The sequence below is a fragment of the Callospermophilus lateralis genome, chromosome 20, assembly GCF_048772815.1.
Source record: "Callospermophilus lateralis isolate mCalLat2 chromosome 20, mCalLat2.hap1, whole genome shotgun sequence".
Classification (NCBI taxonomy): Eukaryota; Metazoa; Chordata; class Mammalia; order Rodentia; family Sciuridae; genus Callospermophilus; species Callospermophilus lateralis.
Window position 1 is genome coordinate 14,735,476 of NC_135324.1, and position 16,126 is coordinate 14,751,601.

At 36.4% G+C, this 16,126-nt stretch overlaps 1 protein-coding gene across 1 annotated transcript in view; it reads right to left on the minus strand.

Annotated features, from left to right (window-relative positions):
* Chl1 (cell adhesion molecule L1 like) overlaps positions 1–11,169 on the minus strand; it is a 75,705-nt gene extending 64,536 nt beyond the window's left edge. Inside the window, exons 1-3 of the mRNA XM_076841034.1 lie at positions 10,982–11,169; positions 5,629–5,734; positions 4,270–4,457 (exon numbers count right to left, since the gene is read on the minus strand). Of these exons, the coding sequence (XP_076697149.1) occupies positions 4,270–4,457; positions 5,629–5,734; positions 10,982–11,072 (385 nt within the window). The 5' untranslated portion in view covers positions 11,073–11,169. The remainder of the gene's footprint in view (positions 1–4,269; positions 4,458–5,628; positions 5,735–10,981) is intronic.
* Positions 11,170–16,126: the final 4,957 nt, after the last annotated feature.

Below are 16,126 nucleotides of genomic sequence, written 5' to 3' on the forward strand. Positions count from 1 at the left end.
TCCTATTCAACATATAGATGATTACGGAAAGCTGTCCAATGATAAAATAATTTCAGGAAAGGCTGGAAATGATGCATAAGAAACCCAATTTATTTTGATCTTTCCTAGAGCGGCAGAAAGAGAGAGAGCAATTACCCACAGTGTAGTTTGGATTCAACTCTCAATCTCTTAACTATAATACTGTCATATTCTGGCCCAGAATTACCGTGGATCCTTTGTTCATCTGTGCACTTAGTCTACTTAGCTAATGAGAGAAAACATTTTTTAGAATCTTTTAATTGTAGAATCTCACACTCAATCATGCCATTTCTTTCTCTGCAATAGGTCTGGTGACTGCCTTTTCTTTTGTGTCTCCATAGCAACCACTAGAATTCAGGTTAGGCATCACCCTGAAGTCTTCTTGTCTTCTAAAACAGATGCTTAATCTCCTTCTCTCTTCTTCTGTCTCTCAAATTTCTAATCTTAATTTATTTCAGGTAGCTACATATACAGAGTTTCCCTCAGGTATAAACGTGGGATTTACTTTGGATAGCAAAATCTGTGATGCTCAAATGTCTTATATGCAATGACATAATATTTGCACATAATCTGCATGCATCACCCCACATACTTTAAATCATATCTAGATTATATATAACATCTAACATAATGTAAATGTTATAGAAATAGTTGTTATGCTGTATGTTTAGGGAATAGTAACAGGGAAAAATCTATACAGTACACAGGTATAGATTTTTTTTTTTAGAGAGAGAGAGAGAATTTTTTTTAAATATTTATTTTGTTTTAGTTTTTGGCAGACACAACATCTTTGTTTGTATGTGGGGCTGAGGATCGAACCCGGGCTGCATGCATGCCAGGCGAGCGCACTACCGCTTGAGCCACATCCCCAGCCCACAGGTATAGTTTTTATTTTCAAATATTTTCCATCTGAAATTGGTTGAATCCACAGAGGCGAATCCCACAGATACAGAGAGCTGACACTCTATATAATAGAGTCTCAAGATTCTCAGCCACAAATTTCAAGGCAATACTTCCTGATCCAGAATTCATGGGCATTTCTTATTGAACATCACTGAAAATTTAAACTTCTAAAGCCAATTTCCAAAGCTCATGTACATGCTGTGTCAATTACTATGGTTATAATATCTCAATAATCCAGAATATCTATTTCAGATGGATCGCTATGCTATATACTTAGTAATTTTGAGTACATAAAAAGGTGATCCATAAAATAAATGTAAAGAATTTGAAGAAGGAAAGAAATACAACTAAAATCTTTCCAGGCACCAAAGTAAATGAAGATGTATATTTTTCATCATAATGGTGGTATACATTGCTTAGTTGAATATATTTTCTGGATCTACAGTATGTCTCCCTTCACTTTTTTCCATTGTCTTAAGTCAGCTCAGTCAATTTCATCCCAAAATTATGTTACCGAAGAAGCTTACATCATTGAATTTTATCCCCTCTCCCTTTCCTACATTTTAAAGATGATAAATATTCCTGTAAATAATGCTATTAACTGCATGGGACATGTTTTGTTACGTAGAATTTTCACTATCCTCACTTGACAGTATTTTCTCTTTCCCTGTATTGCTATGGTTTTAGATATGAGGGGTAGCCCAAAAGCTTATACATGAGACAGTGCAAGAAAGTTTAGAGGTGAGACGATTGGTTTATGAGAGCCTGAGCCTAATCAATGCATTAGTCCACTGCCGGGGATTAACTAGGTGGCGACTGTGGTCTGGTAGGGTGTGGATGGAGGAGGTGGGTCATTGAGGGCAGGTCTTTGGGATTTATATTTTGTCTCTGGTGAGTGCAGCTCCCTCTGCCAGGAGAGAGACTCCACCTTCGATTTAATAATTTTGTATGCTTATGGTTTAAAATTGCTATACTACACTTTATAGATTCTCCTTAAGTTGGAGCATTTATTCTGTCTACTTATATCTTCCACCATGATGTTCTGCCTCACCTCTGAGCCAGAGCGATGAATTCAGTCATCCATGGGAATGAGACCTCTGAAACTATGAGACCCAAAGTTGTTCTTATCATGTCCTTTGATCACAGTCACACACAAAAAAATCTGACTAAAACACTTATTGAACCTATGATTAGTTAGAAAAATGTTAATGAGTTTTCAAATATGTAAGTTGTCTTTAGATTCCATTTATAGTGATTGTAACTTAATTATATTTTGATTGCATTTCTTTCATAGTTCAATGTTATCAAATATAATTTTTCTTCCCTTACTCATGAAAAAAACGCATTTCACAGTTTTAGATACAATATTCTATACATGTTAATTAGCTCCAGCTTATAACTGGGTTGTTTAAATTTTTATGGGATTACTAATGTTTTTCTCTGGTTGAGTCACAAAATAATGAAAGAGATATATTTAATATCTCTCACTACTATGACAGATTTGCCTATTTCTCCTTTCAGGTCTCCTTTTGATGTATACATTTCAATATCATATATCCTAGTGAATTAACTTCCAGAAAAGGTCTTTTTAAAATGAAATTTATTTGGACTGATATGATGAATACCTGCTTTTATTTTATTCAGAATAGCTTTTCCATTTCTTTCATTTTAATAATTTTGTATGCTTATGGTTTAGAATTGTTGTACTACACTTTATGGATTCTCCTTCACTTGGAGCAATTATTCTATCTACTTATATCTTCAATTTGTGATATACTTAGATTTGCTTCTTCTATTGTTTTCCATTCGACCTATAAATAATACCCTCAATGGCAAAGTGATCCACAGTTTGCCATGATTGTTACAGATGGCTCGGTCTCCTCTGCTAATGGGTACCCACATTATTTAAGGGGGACCATGGGTTTAAGTCAGATTTTTCATTGCTGTGACTAAAGGACCTGACCAGAACAATTTCAGGGGAGGAAAAGTTTATTTAAGGGCTCACAGTTTCAGAGGTCTTAGTCCATAGAAGGCCAGCCCCATTCCTTGGGGCTCAAGGTGGGGGTTAAAATGACGGGAGGAGAAGGTGGCGGAGGGAAGCAGCTCACAGCACGGTGACCAGGAGGCAGAGAGAGACTCCATGCGCCAGATACAAATATATACCCAAAGCCATACCCCAATTCTACCTCCCGCCACACCCTACCACTTTAGTTACCACTCAGTTAATCTCTATCAGGGGATTAATTCACTGATTGGGTTAAGACTCTTAATAGCCCAATGATTTTTCCTCTGAACCTTCTTACATTGTCTCAATGTGAGCTCTTGGGGGTCACCTCACATCCAAACCATAGCATAACATGTATCATGCGACTAACTCATTATTTATTTTTTACTTTTTATTGTTTCTTCTTAGTTATATAATATACATAACAGCAAAATCTATTTTGATAAAATTATACAGGCAAGGAATATGTCTTATTCTAATTAGGACCCCATTCTGGTGCGTGGGCATGATGGTGGGCTTGACTTAGGTGTTTGCATATGTATATGCAGGAAAATCATTAATATGATTTATTTTACTGTCTTTCCTATTCCAATGCCTTCCTTTCATTCCCCTTTGTCTGATCTACTGAACTCCTCTTCTTCCCCTCTCCACCCCTTTATTCTGGTTTAGCTTCTACACATCAGCGAAAACACTCGACAATTGATTGATGTCACCTAGCATGACAGTCTCTAGCTTCATCCATTTACTGGGACCACGTGAGTTGCTTTGCTTCATCCAAAAAAAATGAGACAGGTGTCTGGTAGCTTCTTGTTGAAGCATTTAGGATCCAGTACATGACTGTTTATGTGCACTCCCCCAGATTCATGCACCAGGGTAGAAAGTTTCCTAAGATGCAACCCAAGGATGATGGTTTCTCCATCCACGTGGATCACTCAGAGAGCTGCAGGGACATCCTGGCCCCTAAGCATTGCCCAACCCATAGCTACTGACTTATCAAGAAGCTAATGTGTGTTGACACTGAAGCTTTGGAATTTTCTATCGCTGCAGATTAGTTTAGGTGCTCTAATAATATGTTTAACTTAATCCTGATCCTAGGAAGCACAGTGAGCATTATTTTCTCTCTTGTCAGATCTAAGGTTATAGAAACAGCAAATTATGTTGCTTTCCAAAGTCATCCAATCTTAAGTTATCAAGACCTGGAAGAGATTTTCCCTTCCCATGAATGATAAGGCATATATAAATGGCCTAAATCAATATTGCTTTATTCAACGACAGCCAGATGCAACACTTCTCTAATACTTCTCTAAAACAGTTGTCAATGAATGTTCCATTGGAACACTTACCCGGAACTATAAATTCTATTTCTTCCGACATAGCCACTCCTAGTTTATTAGAAGCAAAACAGCGGTATTTCCCTTGAAAGTGAGATATGTGTCCCTCATTTGGGATCTTGAATGTTCCCGAATTGTTAGACACAATTATCCGAGGGTCCGAAAGATTGAAAGGCTTGTCATCCTTAGTCCATGAAAACCTGCAAGAGAAAAATCAACTTCATGTTCCCAAAGATCCTAATGGTTCTTAATTTTTAAAGATATTTACACACAAGTACACAGAGTGACAAAACCACAACATTTTATGGTAAAAACATAATATAGTAGAATACAATATAAATAAGGGTCTCAGAAGAATCTGAGAGATCTCACAAACTGTACAAATGGAGTCTCAATGAAGAGAATAAAACCAAAGACTGGTTTTGTTCTGTTCCTCTTATTTAAATTTCTTTTTTACAATTAGAAATGTAATGCAGTATCAGAGACTACAATAAATATAAATGTACACATAATTGTATGTGTGCACATGTGCAAATGTTTGTGTAAAGAGCTCATTCAAAATCAAGAACACACACACCAGTTCTACTAGTCACGTATTTGAGACCATGCTAAATACATAACTTTGCCAATTGAATCATGTTTGTTTTATAAAGGTACTAAACACATATTTTATTACTCCACTACATTCTGTCATATGGCTACGATTTTACTTATTTCACCATTTCCATGTTTAATACAATGAAAAATACCCTACATACATATTTTTGGGGACTGGCCCAAATATTTTCTTTAACCTAATTCCTTTAAGATAAAACCAAAAGACAAACAGGAAAATAAATGTTTTATGTTTTTAATAAATGTGGCAGCATTGGGTCCCCCAAAATGTATATATACACACAGTTAAATTCCTTCTCCATTATAAGAGAGCCGCGGTTCTGTGGACAGTGATGTAAGTTTTTTTTTTTCCTTTTTGGTACTGGGGTTTGAACCCAGAGGTGCTTAACCACTGAGCCCCATCCTCAGCCCTTTTTATTTTTTTTTTTACTTTGAGACAGGGTCTCACTGAGTTGCTTAGCACTTCACTGTTGCTGAGGCTGGCTTTGAACTCATGATCCTCCTGCCTCAGCCTCCTGAGCCGCAGGGATGACAGGTGTGCACCACCCTGCCTGGCTGTGATGTAACTTTTTTATATCCCTTAGGTAATGTGTAAAATAAGGAGACTTTATTTTCACAGACTTTGGTATCATACACTTGGGAACCCTGAGCTTCAGTTCTACATTTATAATGCAACAAGTTCATGGTTGTCAGATTAAAAATTAGCATGAAGGACGGTGTGCACTTCATGATTATGTGGTTGGAAGGGATACTCACTCGGGTGGCGGATTTCCTTTGGCTTCACACTCAATTTGAAAATATTCATCGAAAGGAAAGGCAACTTGCACTTGGGACTGCTTAGTGATGGTTGGAACCTGTTGAACTAAATTAGAGAACAAGTCTTCAGAAGGTGGGCAACCATTACTGAGTTGTAACAGAAACCCTTCCTCTGTGCTTTCTCTGTGGGCTGACAGGAAAGTGCAATTCATAGACCAACTGGGACTTCCTCTGGACAACTGTATTCTCTGCTAAGAAATGTCCTTCCCAGTTGTCATTTTGAGTTGCCACACATGTTCATTTTACTGAACTCCAGAAAAACGTCATGATTTTTTAAAGCAAAAGGAAAACTATCTTATCACAGTCTTAAAAACGTATGTTGCAAAAATGATTGGCATCCAGTCTATGTTGACATGAGTACATATTTTACTTCATTCGGTCCTTTGGGAAGTTCTGCTTAGAGCTCTCCATGCTTCTATCTAGACATTAAAATGAATTCACTGCTTTTCTGTTGGTGTTTCCCATTGATAGGCTGAGTTACTTGACAATTTTATTATTGAACATAAGAGGTTTTTTTTTTTTTTTTTTCTATTTCTTTTCTTTCCAGGTAACATGTATTTGAATAACTATCCAAGAGCAGATACGATTTTCCTATTGAATTACTGCCTGGTGATAAATTTCTAGGAATGTACATTAAATGACAATGATGCTACATAGATGCTAACATTCTACCCAGGGACAGTCCCCACAAGCAACTCATGATGACCGGTGGATTCCACATTGTTACCACCATTAAACTCTCACATGGAAAAAAGAGTCCAAAAAATCCTTTACTGTTTATTACAAAGGAAAATGTACCCCGCTCATTCTCTTTATCTTATGATTTCTGCGAATTGGTTTTGTTAAAAATAAGCTTTCCCATGGATTGATTTAGCGTTCATCATTTTCCATGCTAAAAAGTTTATCTTTTATCTTTTTAGTTACTTCTATTTCCCCTTGTAAAATTGAACCGACAAATATTCACTGATACAAAAAAAAAAAAATAACAGCTAGTTCATAATCTGTCGGGGGCTGCAGTTGACACATACTTGGTGCTCAATGTGTCCTCTCATCCTCTCACACAGCTAGTGATTGGCAAGTTAAATCAGCCTCAAAGCAAATAAAAAAAAAAAATTTAAAAGCAGGAGGTGACTTTGCCCTTCCCTTCATTGAGCAACTGGACTGTCGTGACTATGAAATAATGAACTAAAATAACAAGTGAATCGATGAATAAATAAAATGCATTACAGATACAGATTTGGATCAAATTTTGGAATATGAAACAGATAAAAATGCAAGCACAGATTTACTGCATTTTTTTTTTCCAATTGAGATGCTCCTTTTTTTAGTAAAGTCCTTAAAACTTGTAATAAAGCCACCAGGTTGAATTTATAAGGAAATGCAAAGGGTTTCGAACCAGGAACCATCTTTGGCAAATATATTTTGAGAAATGCAATCTGCCCTCGGGCAATGAGCCCAAATAGATGACTAATATTCCCCAGTACAGGGACAGATCAAATAGGACCCTGAAACCTGGGATGTTGACCAGGCCCTAAATCACTCACTCTCTGTTCTCACAATCATATATTTAGGATGCAGCCTAAATGAGTAATTTTCAAGAATTTTAGTCTCAGGACTCATTTAACCTCTTAAAAATTATAAGATGGGCCCGAAACACTTCTCTTCATGCAGGTTATAGCTCATATTTACAACATGAGAAATTAAAACAGAAAATCATTTAAAATGTTAATTCATGTCACATAATTCCATCCATCTTAAAATAAGTAACATTTTGTGAAACACTATCATGTGGAGAGTAGCATTTTTTTTTACATTAATGCAAATCTCTGCAATTTCTCAAAAGAAGGCAGCTACATCCTGTATCTGCTTCTGCATTCTTCCTGGTGCAAGAGATTGATTTATTTAAAGATATGAAGAAAAATCAGCCTTATGCAGATATATAGCTTAGAAGCGTGGAACATTTTAGAGTCTTTCTGACTGATGCAGGATCATCTCCCTGACTAGGACAGCAGAATTCAAAAGCGGTAGTTTCTAAAATGCTTATTGCAATGCAGAATCTGCAACCTATCAATAAACTTTTTTGTGTGTTCTGCGGCCTTAAAACAAATTTACCTGTGATTTTTAGCTTATGCATGATTTTGGAACAGCCCACAGCGGTCCTTTCAAAAAATATTAATTCTATAGCTCTTCTCAGCGGAGACGCAGATCAAAAATTCACTCTTGTTCATCTCACCACTGGTCCAATCAGAAAACTCATAAATGCGGGGGAAACTCAAGGTCATTGTCAAGGACATAAGTTTTCCAGGATTCTAATTTTTGCTTGAACACTTCAATTTTATCATTGACAGTCGACTGTCGGTTGTTTATCTTGAAGTGACAGGCTTCCTGGGTTCATTTGGAAGAAAATATGTGAGCCACCATAATTCATCTGTCAGTCATGCTTTTACGAGTAAAGGGCTCAAGGTCTCAGGCAATTGCCAGAGTCAAGAAAGAGAGAGTCCTCACACTAGGGTTCAGCAGATCCATCTCACACCTGCTGCATGGCCAGTGCATCCCAAAGTTAGACAATGAAGTCAAGGATGGAGAGTTAGGGAAGTTTTAAGAATGCTTCGCAATTTCAGCAATTGCAGTGTCCGGCAGAGCTGCTCTGTTCTGTATTTTGGAGGGGTTTGCTTTACTATGAGAATTCAGCCAGGAAGAAAATCTTGAGCACTATTTAGTGTGGTTTGGAGCTGAGGTCCGACTTGTTACTCAGCAGCAGTTTTCTACCATTGCTTTTGCACCATGAGTGCAAATGACAGGAAGGGAAATGGGACATTTCAAAATGACTTGACCTCATCCACCATCTGAAACCGCATGTTAAGCACCAACAGTCAGCCTAGAATAATACCTGAATTCCCTTCCCAATCCCCAAATTATATTTTCTTTATTTTTATCTAATAAATCTGATAAGAGAGTGTTATTACTTTATGAATAATAACTAGGTTCCATTATTAGTTGGATATTCAGAAGCATTTTAGCCATGCTCAAAGGAAAAAAAAAAGAATCTATCTATTCATTCTATTCATTGACATTTACCTTGTTTCTGATTGACAGTTATTTCTAAGTCTTAAGCTCACTGCAGATTTGTATTATTTAAAATCTTATTAGAGTCATAAATGGGCAGAGAAGAAGCACAATGGTGAGATTCCCTAAGACATCAGCTAATAATTTAAGAACAACTTGTTTATTATAACATTATTCTTTCTTAAATTTGCTAAGGTTGTAAAAGCTCAGCCATAACTAATTATTCAGGGAATGGAGCTAATAACCTTTGGGTATTTATATGAATATATATTCTACATTATAAATCCTTTCCTCTATAATTAGGCCAATTATAGAGACACCAGACGAGTTGACATTCAAATTGGATACCTGCCTTCGACGCATTTACCCGCGAGTGCTCTGGAGGACTGAAATAAACAGATACTATTCAGTTGCTCTGAAAACAAGCCATTAATATTTTATAACAATCGTAGTCAAAGGACATCACAGCATGAAAATGAATAAGTTACTGAGACAACCAGGATAAAAATGTGTGCGTGGATTAATACCAAATTTCACATCTTTCAACCCTGATCAGCAAGGGAGAAAAGACGCAAGGAAAAGGTAGGTGTTAGAGAAAGGGATAGGGATCACGAATGTTGGTGGCACCTCCGCTGCTGGTACCTTGGCTTCATGTGCTTATAGAAAAGAATGTACTGAAGGGTGCTTCAGACTCTCAGTCAGAAGGTCTGCAAGTGGGCGAGTCCAGAATGAAATTCCATGGATCATACAAAGGCTGGAAGATTTGCACTCAAAGTACACAGCACTTTAAATCTGTTTATCTATATGGCAGGGAGTAAAATTCCTTAAGAAATGGGAATTGTGAAACAGAGGTTTAACCATCTGTTATACTTTTATTTATTTATTTATTTGTTTGTTTGTGGGGGATACCAGGGATAGAACTCAGGGGCACTCGACCACTGAGCCACATCCCCAGCCCTGTTTTGTATTTTATTTAGAAACAGGGTCTCACTAAGTTGCTTAGGGCCTTGCTCAGTTGCTGGGGCTATCTTTGAACTCATGATCCTCCTGCCTCAGCCTCCCGAGCCACTGGGATTATAGATGTGTACCACCTGGCCCAGTTAACCAACCATTATAAATAGTAGAGAAGGGATTCCCAGCTGGGGAAATGGAAAGGTACTGGGTGAGGTGAAACCCCTCTCCATCAGATAATTTAAAACCACCCTCAGAAATGGTTTAAAAACACATTGTAGTATATAGTCAGAGAGTTGTTTTCTTTTCTATCCATATAAAGTCTGAATACTTCAAAATGAAAAGTTGCAGTTCAGTGTTAGCACTTTTCTACATTTAGTGCATTTTATGAGGTTAGGACTATTTCTCTAGAATTCAGATTATTCACAATGATCATGTCCAATGCCAAGATCCTAATAAACAACCAATGCCTCTTATAACTCTCAGATTATATATGGAAGAGACAGAAGGAATCATCATTGAACTGTACCTTAAAAATTCCTCAACAACCTCTCAGGGATCTTTAATAGCCTGCATTTTTACAACATAAGAAATATTCTCTAAGTACCTACATTCCATACTTGATGTACAATTTTTGAACTGCAAAAGACTATCATTTGTTAAACGTGTCTTATGATGGGTAAAATTTGCATCCAGGATTACCAATATATGTTAAGAAATAAATATTTGCAGTATCACTAACTCTTAATATGTAATACACATTAGATAATATGCTAGTCTTGGAGATCGTATCAGCTTATTATTTCAGTTATAAAATGACGTTTTGTTATTTCCCCAAATGTTTTCATTTAAAATACATAATTATTTTGAGAAAGAATTCAAAATTTACTCAATTCCTTTTTGTTACAATTTGTTGAATACCAGTAATTTCTAAATAAAAATTATCCTTAAAATAAACTGACTTAAACATATAAAAAATAAGAGCTGTGTGTACTATTGCAGAGTATCTTAGACAAATGGCAAAAATCACCTCATTTACCAGTCATGTTTCTTGCTATAGGCCATGTTTGCATAAAAAACAAAATCCTGAGCTACAAAATAATTATAGTAGCATAGTGTCATCCATCAAGGAAAGAAAGAAAGAAAAACATGCATGAATCCTTATGACAGATTGTTGGAAAATATGTAGAAATATGATGAAAAAGTTGCATTCTCAATCCACAAGTATTCTACTTAAAAACTGAAACGCAAATACAATTGAAAGCTGTCACTGTACCTGAGAGTGGTATTTCAGTTGCTGCTGAGGATTGTAACAGGAGGAAAATCAGAAATATGATGAATTCTCTTCCACTTAAAAGTGTCCCCATTGCTATTCAGGAAGGAGAAAGCCCAGAGAGACTGAAAATGGTAATGTCTCTCTTTCTTCTCCTGGATAGCTGGGCAGATGTGGACAACTTGGAAACTCTAAAAATAAAGAGAATGATATTTCAGTTCATGTACTCCAATGTCAACATCCCAGAAATAAAATAAATATTTCTGTTTGAAACCATTTTAATGAACCTGTTCTCTAACAATTCCACACAAAAAATGTGATGTGTTTCTTCTTCATATTTAAAATACATGACAGTTGATATACAGTATAATATAAATCATAAACTTTTTTCTTTTCTTTTTTTTTTTTTTTTTTGGATACCAAGGGTTGAACCCAGGGGTGCTTTACCACTGAGCCACATCCTCAGCCCTTTTTATTTTATTTTTTATTTTGAGCACCTCATTTTTGCTAAGTTGGTAGGGCCTCACTAAGTGGCTGAGACTGGTTTTGAACTTGTTGATCCTCCTGACCCAGCCTCCCTCTGAGATGCTGAGATTACAGGTATGCCACCAATCGCTACTGGTCCCATTAATTTTCTAATTAGTCATGTTTGCAAGTCAAAGGAAATTTTTATTAGAAAGCACCCTAATACAGTGTACTGAGTGTCAATGGCTAGGAGGATAATTTCACTTAGTTTGATTCAAAAGGCAGCTCTTTTACAATCTTTTTTTTTTTTTTTCCTAACAAGCACCGAACCCTATCAGAGTCGTCGCTAAAGATCACACAGACAAATCTTGGATCCTTCTGTGAAATATCTTGTTGTGTTCAATATTGTCACAATAGAAGATGAATATTTTTAGCAAGGAACAGGGAAGGGGGGCGGGGAGAACAAATTAATGAGGATAAGCCATTTTCACTAAACTACAGAGGTGGGTTTGATTCAAGCAGAAGATAACACCTTCCGACTTAAGCAGAATGTCTAATTCACTTCAAAGTTACCACCAATCGCAGCGACTGGTCCCTTTAAATTTTCCAATGAAACAGAATAAGGTTAAAATTTCAATTTTCCTTTACTTTATAGTAGGATATATCATTTTTTCCTCAAACATTGCAATAATAGATATATAAACATTGTTTATTATGTAGTCTTGAAAAATAACAACACAATGATAATATGCTTCAAATCATATTGCTTTCTCAAATGTATAGTTTTCTCCCCCCGACCCCAAAAAGTCAATTACTCTTTTTATTCCCTTAGAATTGCTCTTTTTTTTTTTTTTCAAGAAAGAAAAAATGAAAACAGACACAGAGAAGTCACTAAATTTATATTGAATTCCAGGTATTTTGACTTTTTAATTCACAAATTGCAATTTTGAAGATCAATGACCTATGTCTTTCCTACACAGGAGAAGTAGATCAAATTTAAAGTACCACCCAATGTGACTGTTTTATAATTTGGGAAATTTTAAGGGAGAGAAATCCAGTTTATATTTTTACTTTAAGAAAAGTTAGATTGAAGGGAAAAAATAAGTCAGATTAATCCCCTCCATTTACACTCTCCTCCAAACTATGATCTAGAATAACAGCATTATTCAATTTTTTTTTTCTGATCCCAATGATCCCCATCAGTAAAATGAGAATTAGAGAAAAAATCAACTTGGCTTGTTTCAGAACATTTCCTAAAATGAGAACTTTTAGCAGTAATCTAAAGTACTTCCAAGTTCTACAGTATGTTAATTGACACCCCCTTTTAAAAGAAGTGTTACTCTAATCAAACAAATAAAACACAGAAAATGTTGATTTTTATTATAAAAAAGAAGACACTGATCAAGCTAAATAAACTGAGCTTTACACATGGGTACAAATTTGGGAGTTACCAAGTCATGCATCTATTTCGAAGACAAAAAAGTCGAAAGAAAACTAATGCCTTCTCCTTAAAATTTTTCTTTTTGTTCTCTCTTCTGCAACAGTGTCATAATAATGATATAAATTCATTATTTACAATTGCACATCACTCCTTACCTGCAATGTATTATTTAATATTCTGTTCCATTAATACTCGACAGTGATCTCTTTAATGGCATCTCTATGTGTTTAATGAGCTGCCCTCCATTTACAAGAGGCAAGGCTTTTGAAACCACGGTGCTATTAGGAGACCATATTTCCAGATTAATGTCTCATCTATCATCTCACTCTGATAGAAGGACAACCAAATACGTGAGAACAGACAGGGTCAATTTCAGTTACTCTCCTAATTTGAGCTGGTGAGCTGGAGGGTCCATTATTGGCACAGGACACACTGGTTCTTGGCTAAAAGTTGTTCAAGAGTGGTGATCTGACTTTGGAATTCAAATGATATTCAGTACATGGTCCTGACCCATGAAATTCTGCCCCATGAAAAATGCCACATTGAACCCCTGCCTCAAAAAAAAAAAAAAAAAAATAAGACAAACACTACCTATTCAGAGACCTAAAGAATATTGATGACTTCATCAGGTTCCAGAATATGGGTCATGGTTAATTCTACCGCTGACCTTATCTCCTGCAGGGAATAGCTTCAATCTACCTGAGGTGAACGTAGGCTCATAGGCTATATCATTAAAATTACTGAAAGTTAATGTGTGACCCCCTGCAAGCAAGATTCCATTAAGTGGTGACAGAAGCCTCCAAATAGCTTTTAGATGGGAAAGAAAAGTCAGCCTTAATTTCATTGTCCCGTGCATAAAGGGCACATTGTTCGGTAATCCTGTTTTACAACAATAAGACAGCAATAAAATTATATCCCCATTCATCTCTCTTGAAAGAATATGAGGTTAAGTTCTCCTGCCAGACCGCAGAGCTAAGATCCATTATGGGAACTCAGGATGGAGCTGATACTTCAAACAAGAGCGAAATATACTAAACTATTTTGGAGACCCAGACTCACAAAGCTGATATCTGAGAGCTTATGTTAATTTTAACTCAGATCCAAAACCAAATCAATTAATGTTCCTGCATGTGGATGAACTGGATCTAATCTTTCTACTATTTTAACTCCTCCTTGGAAACAAAAAACATCATCTCTGACATCTACCTGCAGAGAGATTCTAGTGTCATATCATACAATTGATGCACCCTGACCACCTGTGCTTTTCTAGGTACCTAGTGGGTTAAGAATTAAGAGTATTACACAAACACACACATATCTCATAGGGTACTTCTGATGCAACAAAAGATAAAAAAGTGCTCTGTACTTTTTCTAAACAAAAACCTGTAACCTATTATATGATCAATATTACAAAGTGGCTACATAGATCCCTCCAATTTTCTCTCTCTCTCTCTCTCTCTCTCTCTCTCTCTCTCTCTCTCTCTCTCTCTCTCTCTCTCTCTCTCTCTCTCTCTCTCTCTCTCTCTCTCTCTCTCTCCTCTCTCTCTTTCAATTCTGGGCTTCATGCATGCTGGACAATCATTCTATCAACCAAGCTCTGATTTTTGTAAGTGAATTCCATATGGTGGCAAATCTACATACAAATTCACCTGCTTGACTTAACTTCATCTTCTGCCTTTGAAAAGGAAAGAGAGTTTACTAAGCTCTTGTTGATTCCAAGCTATGGAGACCAGCAGACCCACCAATGAAAGAGAATGATGTGCACAGAATAAGATTTTGAAAACTCAGTCAGAACAAGACACCACATATTATGCAGCCCAGGGCAGGTAATCTGCCCTCTCTCATCCATCCCTGCTAGTGCCTGGGGTAGGGATTGCAGCATAACATAGTTATTAGGGTTAAGTTGGGTAGCGTATAATGAGCACAGAACTCTAAATGTAATTTAATGAGAGCAGTGATGGTGATGATCACCTCATTCTTAATGGTGATGGGACTGGTCTCTACTAACAGTATTCTAATCCAAAAAGGATGGTGAATTTGTGCAGCTTCTATTAGAATTACAATTATCAAAAGATCCTCCCAAGAAGCAATTTCTGACCTCTAGAATCTGTCAGGCTTTGGTCTAATGAGGTCTGAGTCTGTATCCCAACAAGCCATGCAAGTTTTTACTCTTTCTGTCTCTGGGAACACGGTTTGGCTACCCTAAGAATGAGCCTGGGCCACTCTGCGGTCAGATGACAGTCACACCTCATGTCACCACTATAGTGCTGACCAACACCCAGTCATCCTAGACCAGCCAGCCCCCAGGGACCCACAGCTGAACACAAATGCAAACACCAGCTTCTCAATATCAGACAAGAATGGCTGAGATGGGTAAATCCAACCCAAAGAAACAAGAGACTCAGGAGCAACAGTAGCTTTTTTATTTTTGTTAAATGAGGAGGTTATGGGATGGTTTGCAATGCAGAAATAGTTCTGTGATGTAGAAAGAACAGGATAACAGAATTGATGTGATATTGGTAATAGCAGAAACTGTGCAATATACATGGAGATTCTTTTTCTATTTCAGGGGATATTTTAATATTTCCATAGTTCTGCATTGTTTCCACTGAAGACTGTTTTAAATTCTGCTAATGAAACAGAGCAAAAAAAGAATAAAAACGAATGAAGAATAAATTCTTACTAGGACCATTATCTACATATCTTCCACCCCAATAAACCAAACATGAAAAGCATATTTTAAAATCAGTTCAAAGGCCAAAAGCTTTTCTGACTGTGTTCTGAATAATAATCACCTCCCCATAATCACACGTCCCATTCACATCACAGTAATGATGTCATGTTTACTGAGAACCTTTGACACCCTGATTCTCTCGTGGTCAAAATGAATTGCAAATATTTTTATTTTCCCATTAGCAAATCAGATTATTCTAATTTGTCAGCTGGAATTTAAAAATGAGGAGGCTTCGACTTCATCCTAGGACAGAATCACATCAGATGAGTGTGGTGAATGGAGAAAAAGTAACTTTAGGAAAGGTACCTTGCCATTTTTTTCTTGATCATTATTCACAAACGTGTGTTCCGGTCACATTTCTAAGGAGAAAATTTAACAAAGCAAATTAAAAAAAAAAAAAAAAGGAAATTCTTAAAATTACTGTTTTAAAAATCCACTTTTTCCACGGGATAATATGGGTTTTTAAAACCGTGATTTTAAGAATTTGGATTGTAATGCATTCCGCTGT